This window comes from Callithrix jacchus, chromosome 15 (assembly GCF_049354715.1).
Source record: "Callithrix jacchus isolate 240 chromosome 15, calJac240_pri, whole genome shotgun sequence".
Taxonomy (NCBI): Eukaryota; Metazoa; Chordata; class Mammalia; order Primates; family Cebidae; genus Callithrix; species Callithrix jacchus.
Window position 1 is genome coordinate 7,607,392 of NC_133516.1, and position 13,559 is coordinate 7,620,950.

General features: G+C 36.1%; 1 protein-coding gene and 1 long non-coding RNA gene across 9 annotated transcripts in view; both read left to right on the forward strand.

Annotated features, from left to right (window-relative positions):
• Window positions 1-13,559, forward strand: part of MFN1 (mitofusin 1) — a 42,338-nt gene that overhangs the window by 17,768 nt on the left and 11,011 nt on the right. For all 8 annotated transcript variants that reach the window (XM_008981249.6, XM_078350200.1, XM_078350203.1 and 5 more), the window contains 7 exons: window positions 1,276-1,429; window positions 1,865-1,932; window positions 8,066-8,187; window positions 9,826-9,952; window positions 10,119-10,223; window positions 10,808-10,910; window positions 11,057-11,286. In XM_008981249.6, the coding sequence (XP_008979497.2) occupies window positions 1,276-1,429; window positions 1,865-1,932; window positions 8,066-8,187; window positions 9,826-9,952; window positions 10,119-10,223; window positions 10,808-10,910; window positions 11,057-11,286 (909 nt within the window). The remainder of the gene's footprint in view (window positions 1-1,275; window positions 1,430-1,864; window positions 1,933-8,065; window positions 8,188-9,825; window positions 9,953-10,118; window positions 10,224-10,807; window positions 10,911-11,056; window positions 11,287-13,559) is intronic.
• LOC144579472 (uncharacterized) lies at window positions 2,054-4,481 on the forward strand. Its single transcript, XR_013527015.1, has 2 exons — window positions 2,054-2,110; window positions 2,669-4,481. It is a non-coding gene; the product is annotated as an uncharacterized LOC144579472 (long non-coding RNA).

Here is a 13,559-nt window from a genome sequence, read left to right on the forward strand (position 1 = left end):
ACAAACATTGGCCAATCTAAAACGTCAGTAATGCAGAGGTCAGTAAACCATGGGTATAGGTACCTAGAGGCAGAATTGCTGGATTACAAGTTAACAACATGTTTGATTTTAGGAAACATAGCACCAGAGTTCTCCAGAGTGTTTGGTGTCGATTTATTCTCCTGCCAACAGATTGAGTTTCTTGAGATTTGCATCCTCAACTTTGCTTTTTGGCATTTTAGTCACACCAATTATAGAAACTTAAAAAGATTAGAGTATCTGGAATTTGTACTATAAATAATATTTAATTTGCTTGAGACTATTTCTGATTTTAATAGTACTTTAAAATTATTATATGTAGAGGACAAGAAAAAAATAACCTAAACTATCCCATCACTGTTGACATGTTAAATTTTTTGCTTTCATATCTCCCCAATTGGAATTTCGCTTAACATCAAGTTTTACATTCTCCTGTCATTAACTGTTGTCTTACAGTCATGCTCTTTCAATAGGGGTCTCATATAATCATTGGAGGAGTAGGAAGTATCACTCACAAATTATTTTTCCTCAAATATTTCAGCATTCCTATTTAGATTAATTTTTGCAAGTCTTAACTTAGAGCTATCTTATCATAGCCATAATGCTAAAGACTAGTACTAAACCCTAAATTCTAACCCTTAATCTGCACTTCAGTGCCCAGGTGGTCATCTTAAACCCAACATTGCAATCCTAATGCCTGGTTAATGCATTCTCCCAGACCTTAACTCAGCAGGGATTTTTTTGTTTTGTTTTGTTTTGTTTTGAGATGGAGTCTTGCTCTGTCACCCAGGCGGGAGTACAATGGCGTGATCCCAGCTCACTGCAACCTCCACCTTCCAGGTTCAAGCAGTTTTCCTGCCTCAGCCTCCTCTGGAGTAGCTGGGATCACAGACTCATGCCACCACACCCAGCTGATTTTTGTGTTTTGTTAGAAACAGGGTTTTGCTATGTTGGCCAGGCTGGTCTTGAACTCTTGACCTCAGATGATCAGCCTGCCTTGGCCTCCAAAAGTGCTGGGATTGCAGGCATAAGTCACATCGCTCAGCAGAATTTTAAGTGAATGTTCGAAAGACAGAATTGTTAAGAGAAAGATTTTCTGTCATCAAGTATCAAACTTCATTTATTAGAATTTCTTGATGTCGTTAGTTATATGGTAACTTTTATTATTGCAGTGTAAATGAAGTTAGTATAGGCCTGTAGTCATTGGTTATATTTGTTTGAATTATTAGAATTCTTTTAATACCCTTTTCTCTGTAGGTACGCAGACAGCACATGGAAAGATGCCTACATTTCTTGGTGGAGGAGCTCAAAGTTGTAAATGCTTTGGAAGCACAGAATCGTATCTTCTTTGTTTCAGCAAAGGAAGTTCTTAGTGCTAGAAAGCAAAAAGCACAGGGGATGCCAGAAGGTGGTATGCACTGATTATGGTTTTCCTTTTTAAATATAAAAATATTTAAAATTGACTGGGCGTGGTGGCTCACATCTGTAATCCCAGCACTTTGGGAGGCCCTGGCAGGCGGAACATGAGGTCAGGAGTTTGAGACCAGCCTGGCCATCATGGTGAAACCTCATCTCTACTAAAAATACAAAAATTAGACAGGCGTGGTGGCGTGGGTCTGTAATCCCGGCTACTTGGGAGGCTAAGGCAGAAACACTGCTTGAGGTGGAGGTTGCAGTGAGCCATTGCACTTCAGCTCTGGGCGACACAGCAAGACTCCATCTCTGAAAAAAGAAAAAAAATATTTTCTTTTGAAAAAGAAAAATTTAAGGTTATAAAATCTGTAGCATGCCAGAAAATATATCTTGCTATATACTAGGTTTTTAAATCTTTGCCTGTACATTACAGGTGGGGCAATTGCTGAAGGATTTCAGGCAAGATTACAGGAATTTCAGAATTTTGAACAAATCTTTGAGGTAGGAATTTTATGAATATATTGCCTAATACTAAACTCTTTCCTTGGTTGGAAAAGCATAATCTTCTATTTTTATCATTTGCCGTTGTCAATAACTTTTGCTGTTATTTAGTTTAGTTACTGACACAGCCAGTAAAACGTGGAAAGTCTGAAGAAAGGAAGCCCCTGCAAAATGATTTGTAAGAATTGAGAATTAATTTCTTCCTTATTCTTATTTTTTATGCACACACACACACACACACACACACACAAACAAGAAACTGTGTTCCAATATTGCTGTGTTGTACAATGAATGAAATTCTCCATTCAATAATTTGGAACAAGAGCAAACAAATGTAATTGTTGTTTGAATGGATAATAGAGCAAAGTAAACATTATCCTTTTTCTTTGTGCCACATGACTAATAGAAGTATAGAGAACATGATTAATGACATTTGACAAAATTTTATTACATTTATTAATTGTATTGCCCCATGTCCATTCTCCATATTTTGTGCCAAACATCCGAAATTAATAATTGAGTGAAAAAGAGCTTCAGCATTTTCAGAATCTTGTAGGAAACTCCTGAAGTGCCTGAGTGGTAGATGGGGAGGGAGGCTAGTTTCTTACATTGTAGTATATGTGCTTTTTATTTAGAGACATTAAAACACCCTACATTTGATTGGAAAATTCTTTTAGATGTTAACCTTCTGAACTCCTGTTTTGCCCTATATAATTCGTACCACTTTCCCACTTAGGAATGAACATGATGACGTCAGCATTGAAGAAACCTCATTCTGTAATTATTCTTTCTTCTAAGTAGTAGCCACCTTAATAGAGGGGACATGAATGTTGAGTGTACTTGGCAGGATTTTTAAAATAAATTTGCTTACTATCTCTCATCTTAAATTTGGTGAGAGAAAAAGTTTATTAGACAGACGAAGACAAACTGGAAGAAAGCAAAACCACTGCCAGCTATCTCGGTAAGATCTCTAATTGTTCAGAGGCTCCTGGAATATCAGTAGTTGTCCTCGAAGCCAAGCCATAAGATATGTGAAGTCCTGGTTACTCAAAGACCATTGTTTGTTTTCCTTCTCCTTTTGCTTTCACCGAAGGATTGATGTTCTCCTCACCTTTTTTTTCTCTTAAAGAAATGGGATCTCCCTCTGTTACCCAGGCTGGAGTGCAGTGGCACAGTCATAGCGCTTTTGAGCCTCAAACTTACGGACTCAAATGATCCTTACACCTTGTCTTCCTCTCCTCACTGTTACCAGATATTTCATTCATGGGGAAAATATGTAGGGAGATGATCTGTTCTATGACCTTGTCTTTATTTATTTATTGACCTTTATATATGTGTGTTTTATGTATGTTTATCATTGATTTCTTCTATCAAATTATACATTTGGTAGAGTATATAATTGTGTAATGTTCTATCACACATTTACACCGTTTCCGTATTGGTTCATGGTATAGCTTGTGCTTCCCCAGAATATCTCCATGAGGAGGTGGGAATGTAAGATAAAAGATATGCTGTAAGGCATTGGTTTGTAAGCCTGGCCAATCATCAGAATCGCATGAGGTGCTGTAGAGAACCGTAGGCTCCTGACGTGTCCTATCCCCAACCCCAGATGGGGTGGGGTGGGGGTGGGTTGCGGTGGGTCTAGGAATCTATATACATATATATTCAAAGCTTCCCAAGTGATTGCAGTAATCAGCACACTTAGGAACTATTCTTTTCAAACGTTTTTAGAGGAAACTTGTCAGTTTATGTTTTATTCTAATGGTCCACTTGGGATTCTAAAATTTATGTATGGAAAAAATTGCTTATGAGCAGTAACTTTTTTTGGAATGTCCAGCTTTAAGTTTGAAAATTAAGTCTAAAATATCTAAAATGAGAATCAGTTAAAAATTACTTGTGTTTATCTAAACAAATAATCAGCTGGGCAAAAAAATATTACATCTGAATGTATTACAAAGAGACAAAACATTTTTTGATGATTAATTACATTGAAAGTTTTAGTCAGCTTTATTCCAAAACTGATATTTGTTACTACTTAAAAACCAGTTTTGGTAATTCCCGATTTCCTTCCTAGAAGTTGATGTATTTCCGAAAATTTACAATTTAGTAGCATAAAATTGTTTTGAATCTGTTTCACTTCCATATTTAAATATGAATGTATATCTACATAAACACACACACACACACACACACACACACACACACACACACACACACACACACCCCCTCCCTGACCCTTAATTTGGTTTGCCAGTGATTTGCCATCCAAAGACCCAGCCCCAGCTTTTATGTGATTTATCACTTAGTAAATATGATTTTGGGGTTGTATTCACTAAGTTCTGTGTTTAACCTTCTTTGCTTTGAAAATGCGTTGGTTTTTGCTTATTGTTCTTTAAGATTCAGGATTGTGAATTTGTGAGTTCAGCGTATCCCAGCGTTTTCAGTACTAGTTTAGTTTTTGTTTTTTGTTTTTTTTGTTTCTGATTATAATTTTTGGCATTTCCTTATCAGTATAAGAGTTTTTAAAATTCAAGTATTTTGATTCATTTTATCTAATCTTTGGTTATAATTTCTTGGTTTCTTTATGTTGTGGTCACATAATGTGGCTTTTATACACATTTTCTCTGTGTTTTGGGGATTTGCTTATTTTTCTTTGTGGTCTTGCAAGATTTTCTGTGAAAAGAAAAACTGTGTTGAAGTTCATCATTTTTATCAATCAATCTGACCTTTGTCAGTCATGGAGTTCTTTAGATTCATTTGGTTAAAACAGAGCTAAGTATTTTAAACATTTAGAATACTAAGTTAAACAGGCTTGAAAATTAACCTGAGTTAAAGCAATTAAGAAAATCAACATTAGCCTGGGCGTTGGTGGCTCATGCAACCTTGGAGGCTCCACTGTGCTCCAGCTGGGGCGACACAGTGAGACTCTGTCTCTTTTCTTTAAAAAAAAAAAAGGAAGAAAGGAAAATCAATGTTAGTCTATTAATACATTTTCTTATTGTTTTAAAACTGGATTTGGAAAGTTTCACAATGCATTTGGACTGCATTGTTCTAAGGCATATTAGAAATCCAGATTTCTTTTGCCCAGATGATATTTCACCATTAATTCTTACTAGTTTGCATTGTATGATGGGAGATAGATGTATAAAAATAACTTATTTAACATGTCAGTGTATTTTTTATAATGGACATTCCTGGATGACAGGTGAAATTTGAACATGAACTGTTTGTTAGTTAATAGTGTTGTCTCAGTGGTAAATATCCTGAATACAGTTGTTTCGTGTTTGTGCAGATGAAGTTCCCTTTCTTAGAAAACAAGTATTGATGTATTTAATAATAAGCTTTTGATGCAGTAATGACCTGTAAAAATGTTCCGGAAGGAAAATGATACATAAGTATATATAAAAATGTGTGCCTCTATATATATGTGGGAGCATACATTTTTAACATATGTATGTATGCCATCACACAGGAGAGTTAGTATGGAGTGTGTGTATGGAGAGAGGAGAAAAGTAAAGGAAAGGGGCTGAATGTTAATATTTGATATATGTAGATGAAAGGTATATCTTTTGTACTTTCTTATTGAAAATATGTCAAAATAAGTTGGCAGTGATAAATACCATGTTGTTAAGTGTTTGTAGGGTCTATTTTCAAGGGAAATTGACAAGTTTGTTGGTTTTAAGTACATGTATAAATATTAATATTAATGTATGATTAGAGTTTCTGATAAGTCTGGGAACTGCTGCATACTATATATGTTCCACACAGAGATTTATTAGTATATTAAGGATGCCGAGAAATAACTTATAAGGGAAACTTTATTTAAATTAACACTTCTCCTACTTATTTGGAATAGAATGTTCTTTTATCAAGGTACCTCTTGATTTCCTACAGCTCAATGGAACACTAGTCTGGGATACTTTTTAATTAGAAGATTGCTTATTTTCTTCTCTATACTTATTCATTATTATATATTTTTTAATCAGACAGTAACATATTGCCTAATAACTTTTGGGCATCTTTTCTGTCTGGTCTAGCTCTAACACTGTGCTGTTATCTACAAATTTGGAACTTCATTGCTGATATCTAGATCTGCTTCATCGAGGAATATAGACTTTATTTTAATTTTTTTCCTTTTAAAAATATTTTTTATGCTTTTTTTTTGCAGAAGTTAATTTGACACATTTATGAGGCATTTAAAATAAAAGCAAGGCATTCTTTTAGTTATTAAAAAATAAGTAGTTTACAAATGTTCACTATTGTGTAATTATTGGTGATTTTAAAGAAGAAAACATCCAGGAATGTTTTATCTTTAGTTGTGTATGGAACAGGAATACTATTACTTCCTACATTAATCCTTTCAAAGTTAATGAAAATGAGTGATGCCTAAATGAGCTTCGCCATGGGCAAAAGTGAAGCTAGGCAGTGCAAGAAAGTAATGGCTTCAGAGGTTGACTAAATGAATTAACCCTTATGTGCCCTATAGCTAAATAATGTTTTGTTTTCTGTACTTCAAATAAAATGCTGAAGAGGGGATCTAAAATGGCAAAAGAGATTATAGGCTTTCTAAGTGTGCAAATAATTTCAGACACATGAAGGCTAAGCATAGGTCATAAATAGGACATTGTAGCATGCTAATGATTTCAGGACAACAAATGTAGCACTAGAGTATTATGTAAATTCCTTTTGAAGCTTAAAAGCCATTTATTTTGACAAAGGAAGGACAGTAATGAACTTCAGGAAGCAATTACCACAGTTTGTCTTAGCTAAATATATAATGGTTCAAGCCAATGAATTCATTGGAGTATCAGAATTAATATATCCCTAATTTTTAGAAATGTATCATAGAAAATAAACATGTCTATTATAAAACATCTGTAGTAGTTTCTGTGCTGTATTCCAGTGTAGAATTTGACTAAGAAGTAAAAATGATATAAGACAAATTGCAATATAACAATTTTATAAACTTTAAATGATAAATGATAGTAAATATATGTTTGTAGGATGGGTGCAGTGGCTCACTCTTGTAATCCTAGCACTTTGGGAGACCGAGGTAGGCAGGTGATTTGAGGTCAGGAGTTGGAGACCAGCCTGGCCAACATTACAAAACCTCGTCTCTACTAAAAATGCAAAATTAGCCAGGCATGGTGGTGCATGCCTGTAATTCCAGCTACTTGGGAGGCTGAAGTAAGAAAATCACTTGAACCTGGGCCATGGAGGTTGCAGTGAGCTGAAATCATGCCATTGCACTGTAGCTTGGGTGACAGTGTGAGACTGTCTCCAAAAAAAAAAAAATATATATATATATATTTTTATATTAGATAACAAGTATTCCATATATTGAAAATTGAAACAAAAATGTTACAAATGTATCCATTGATATGTGTGATGCATTATGATTTTTTTTCATTTAAATAGACAACTGGTATAAAACACTGATTTATACTGTTAATGAGTTGTGAGCTGGAGTTAGCTTGAAGGTGAAACAGATGAGACAGGGCATGATCCAGGCCTTTGGGTATACACTATATTGTAATGAAAGTAATTACAATTATCTCCTAAATAACTGCAAATATTTTTCTATAAACAATTGAAGATGTTGCATTGTTGTTAAATGTTAGCTTTCAAATTCTTCACATTTTAACCCAATGAAGTTCTTTTTAACAAACTTACAGGAATCATTGTATCATTTAGCTATGTTTTAAAATAAGGAATTGTTCTAATTCACATCTTAAGAACTTTACTAGGTTATATCTATTGCAAGTATGAGAAGAATCTAGATAGATGGACTTGAATTGGATTAAAGGTGGTCTAGATAAACTTAGTAATTCTAATGAGGAAATCTGTTAACGTTGAAAATAGTACCCTGTTTATTTTTTTTTAATGTTAGAGTCAAACCATTGCACATTACTGTGTAAAAATACACAAAGATGTTAACTTGCTGCTAAAGCCCTTTTTACTTTTGAATCTTTGTATTTCTTTCATCTTTGTAATTTTAAGTTGTGCTTTTATCACTCATTTATTTTCTGTTTCTGTTTGGGTTAAAGTTACAAACAGCAAGGTTTTGTGTTTAAATTCCTGAAAATGTTGAGACGGAATTACAGTAATGTGTTATGGCTTGGGCCCCTCGCAGGAGTGTATCTCGCAATCAGCAGTGAAAACAAAGTTTGAACAGCACACTATCAGAGCTAAACAGATACTAGCCACTGTGAAAAACATAATGGATTCAATAAACGTGGCAGCTGAAGAGAAAAGGTACGAGTTCATTTTGTTGCAACATAAAAATGTTAGTTTTTTTGTCAGACTTTTGTTAAGACTGAGGTTTTAAATTGTACTATAAATACTTCTTACACTGAAATCAACCTTGTGTGTTTAACTCATGCCTACTTGTGTATTTTTAAGTGAATATTTGAAAGTGTTTATACTTATTCTGCAACCTTGCATACATCATTTATATTCCCTGGACCCCACTATTCCCGTGTATGAATTGTGATTTTTAAAATGTTTTGTGGCTTTAAAATATCTTTAAAGCAGTGGAAGAAACATTTCTTCAAGCAGATTTTTATGAAGAAGTCCAAAACAGGTGATCCTCTGTGCATTCAGCCCACAGCCCATTTTCTGATATAGTCATACGTCGGTATTTTGAAATCACTATTTTATACTAGTTATGTTTATTTGTTTATTGCCTGATGAACAAACAAGGTGATGCTACCTGCCAACCAGAAAGTTGATTTGGTAAGCAGTACCCTTCATGATACACTGTACTGCATTATTTTATACTATTTGTTACCGTGTAAAGGTGGCAATGAATACATGAAAATACCAACGTTATCAATACAAAGTATAATTCTCACAAACTTGGTGTGCTTGAAACAAAGATTGTGATGTTATTAGATGTGACAAAAGTAATGATATTAAGCCTCAATAGGACCTTGAGTGGACTTAAGCCAGTTGAAGGAAACATAAAAGCATCAAAGTTTAAGTCCAAGATGACATAACATTGGAATGTTAAATGTATTTGCTGTTGCTGGGAACAAAAACCCCCTCATATCCCATCTAAGTCTGTTGCTTGATAATGGTACTTTCTTAGGAATGAATGATGTTCAAATGAAGAGAACTGCCAGCATATCAAACGCAAGGATCAGAACCCTGAGTCTGAACTCAGCCCCTCTGTAGAGCCTCCGTATCACCTCTGTTTAATGAGATTGTGCTGTTACAGAAGTTTCTTCTAGCTCAGTTGCTTTGATGTAGTACCCAAATTTTGGTCTGTAAGATTGACTTAATTAGTAGTAATTTTTAAAGACATAGGACATTGAACAAAGTATAGCACAAAGAAGATGTGATTTGAGGATTGTATAATCATAAAGTCCTGAGACCAAAGAGCCAGACAATAAATATTCTAGGCTCTATAGGCCATAAAGTCTCTTGGAGCTACTCACTGTTACAGTTTTAGAGCAGAAGCAGCCATAGATAGAAAATAGGTAAATGAATGGGCGTGGCTCTGTTTCAAGAAAACTTTTAACAAAAGCTGGCAGCTGCCTGGATTTGGGTTGTAAGGTGCCATTTGCTGACCCCTGCTTATTAACTAAAGTCAGTATTACATTCTATTTTGCCTGTTCATATCTATGAAACAGTGTTTGAAGACTTAGAATTCTTATTAATCTTTCCTGGGGTTCATGTGCCACATGGGCAGAGAAACTTAGCTTATATCAAACCATCTATATAAAGTATTTTATAAGTGAAATATTACTTGAATCCTTTCAGATGTTACAAGTTTTTTTTTTTTTCTTGAGTCATGCTGTTAGATGGTTCAATACATGAATGAGTCCCATGCTGAAATGCTTTAGGACTTCAGTATACCCTGAATTTTGATTACTCTTTGTACTGTAATAGGGCTTATTCCGTGGAAGAGAGGGAAGACCAGATTGATAGACTGGACTTTATCCGAAACCAGATGAACCTTTTAACACTGGAAGTTAAGAGAAAAATCAAGGAGGTCACTGAGGAGGTGGCAAACAAAGTGGGTAACAGCAGCTTCGTGATGAAAATTATTTGGGTGGAAATTGTTTTTGATAATGCTAAAAATGTTATTCTTGTTCCTTTAAAAGAATGTTTTAGGATTTTTTCATTTAATTTTTTTGAGTGAGTGATAATCTTGTTTAACTCTGACTTTTTCATATTTTCAGGTTTCATGTGCAATGACAGATGAAATTTGTCGACTGTCTGTTTTGGTTGATGAATTTTGTTCAGAGTTTCATCCTACTCCAGATGTACTAAAAATATATAAAAGTGTAAGTTAAAAGTATTCAGAGACAGTTTTTTCTTCTATACCCTCATTTATTTTATTTAATGGTTTGGCATTTTAGTGTCTTCATGGCAATCAGTACAAAATGATACTGTTATATCTCTTGTGCCCTCTGGTAATAAATGTATCTTGTATAAAAAGTACATAGAAAATTTATACTTAGAATGAGATTAAGATCATTTTAGGACCAGACACAGTGGCTCATGCCTGTAATCTCAAAACTTTGGGAGGTGGAGGCAGGAGGATCACTTGGGCCCAGGAGTTTGAGACCAGTCTGGGCAACATAGTTTACTCTGATCTACAAAAAATGAAGTTAGCTGAGCGTGGTGGCACGTTCCTATAGTCCCAGTTACTCGGGAGTCTGAGGCAGGAGGATCACTTATACCCAGGAGGTGGAGGCTACAGTGAATCAAGATCAAAGGTCTCCAGCCTGGGCAACAAAGCAAGACCCTGTCTCAAAAAAAAAAAAATCAAAAAGACCATTTTAGCATTTATTGCATTTTTTATGTCTTTATAAAAACTACATGCTTTCTGGACAAAAATAATATGGATATTTACCATTGTTAATAGGAATTAAATAAGCACATAGAGGACAGGATGGGAAGAAAGTTGGCTGATCGATGCACCGATGAAGTAAACGCCTTAGTGCTTCAGTCCCAGGAAGAAATTATTGGTAATATTTATGGCTACAAGGTCGTGTCTGGTTTCTTTTTTCTTTCATAACTCTGGTAAAGAGCTTATTTTCCTTTAGACATTCCATTGAAGGTAAAACATTTACTATCTTTCTTAAAATAAGTGTTGTAATTTTGTTCTTTCTAGAAAATTTGAAGCCATTACTTCCAGCTGGTATACAGGATAAACTACATACACTGATCTCTTGCAAGAAATTTGATCTCAGTTATAATCTAAATTACCACAAGTTATGTTCAGATTTTCAAGAGGATATTGTATTTCATTTTTCCCTGGGCTGGTCTTCCCTTGTACATCGGTTTTTGGGCCCTAGAAATGCTCAAAGGGTGCTTCTAGGATTATCAGAGCCTATCTTTCAGGTATGTATCTTTGAATCTACCAATTAAGACTCTCCTTTATTATTTTGTTTATGTGATTTTTCTATAATAAAACTAGCTTTACAAAATCTGCATATTTAAAAGCTAGTAGTCTCTTAGAGCCGTTTCTGAGGTAGATATTAGTTTGAGCATCCCTAATCTGAAACTCCTTAAAGGTCCAAAATAAAAAACTTTTGAGTACGATGACACCACAGATGGAAAATTCCACAAAGGACCTCATAGGAGGTCATAGTAAAAACGCAGGCACACACACACAGTTTATTCAGTGTCCTTAAGGGAAAAAAGACTCAAGCTGCCGTATATCTTTTCCACACATGCCCAAATTCCCCCACACAAGCACATCTCTGAAGGGTACTAAAATGGTACGTGTGCAGGCCCAGTGTGCCAACAGCAGGCTGCTTGTGGTGCCCTACATGGAGCAAGACCTTTGTGCATCACTCGCTGTGGGCTTTTTACTCTCTTTTCTCTGGTGAAAGATGCTGTTTACAATGATTTTTTTGTTTTTTTGGGGGGATGGGGTGGGTGGAGACCGAGTCTCCCTCTGTGGCTCCAGCTGGAGTGCAGAGGTGTGATCTTGACTCACTGCAACCTCCACCTCCCAGGTTCAAGCAGTTCTGCCTCAGCCTCCTGAGAAGCTGGGATTATAAGTGCTCACCACCATGCCCAGCTAATTTTTGTATTTTTAGTAGAGATGGGGTTTTCACCATGTTGGCCAGACTGGTCTCAAACTCCTGGCCTCAAGTGATCCACCTGCCTCAGCCTCCCAAAGTACTGGGATTACAGGCATGAGCCACCCCACCTAGCCTGTTTAAAATGTTTATGAGGCCTGCAGATACCCTTGTGGGTAACATTGATAAGAAAAAGAAGAGGCATTTATTTTTATTTATAAAACACAAAAATATAAGCTGTTGGAAAAACTAGACAACAGTATAAGTGAGAAACTTCTTACAGAATAATAATGTTGGAATGAGCACTATATATGACCTAAAAGAAGAGTTTTTCTAAACTGTTGACATTCCATGCTGAAAGTGATGAACAGAAGTTAATGAAAAAAAAAAACAAAAACAAAGTTAAAAGTGAAGATCTTGATCGTGTATTGAAACATGGATCTATCCATCAGCATTGCAGTGAACATGTGCCACTTAAGGCCATGCTGATCAGGAAAAAAGCAAAGATCTATGAAAAGGAACTGAAAATCAGAGGGAACTGTGAATATTCAGTAGGCTGGTTAGAGATATTTAAGATAAGATAGCATTAACTTTTTTAAAGGTGTGTGGTGGTAAAGTATCTTGATCACAAAGCAGAGGAGATATTTGTTGATGAATTTGCCAAGATTGTCTCTGATGAAAATCTGACTTCAGAACCAGTCTGTAATGCCGATGAAACATCACTATTTTGCCATTATTGACCCAGAAAGACACTGACCACAGCTGAGGAGGCAGCCCCTACAGGAATTGAGTATGCAAAGAACAGAATAACTTGCTGAGATGTGCTAATGCAGCAGGCATAAATGTGAACTTACTGTGGTAGGCAAAAGCTTGTGTCCTCACTGTTTTAAAGGAATGAATTTCTTTTTTTTTTGGAGACAGTTTTGCTCTGTTGCCAGGTGCCAGGCTGGAGTGCAGTAGTGCAATCTCGGCTCCCTGCATCCTCCACCTCACAGGTTCAAGCAATTCTCCTGCCTCAGCCTCCCAAGTAGCTGGGACTACAGGTGTACGCCACCATGCCCAGCTAATTTTTGTATTTTTCAGTAGAGACGGTTTCACCATGTTGGTCAGGATGGTCTCAATCTCCTGACCTCATGATCCGCCCTCCTTGGCCTCCCAAAGTGCTGGGATTACAGGGGTGGGCCACCATGCCCAGCCTGGGAATGAATTTCTTACTAGTCCTTATTGTACTAACAAAAAGACATGGATCCCTCGGGGACATCTTTTCTGACTGGTTTCACAAACATTTTATACCAGCAGCTCTTGTGTACTTACCTGGAGGCTACGCCAGGTGATGACTGCAAGGTTTTGTGATTCCTTGACTACTATTCTGCTTATCCTCTGGCTGAAATTCTCATTTCAAAAATAGTGTTTCATTATTTCAACCTGTGACCAGGGTGTTCTAAGATGAGTGAGAAGTAACTATAAAAACATCTTGGGGCCGGGCGCGGTGGCTCAAGCCTGTAATCCAAGCACTTTGGGAGGCTGAGGCGGGTGGATCACGAGGTCAAGAGATTGAGACCATCCTGGTCAACATGGTGAAACTCC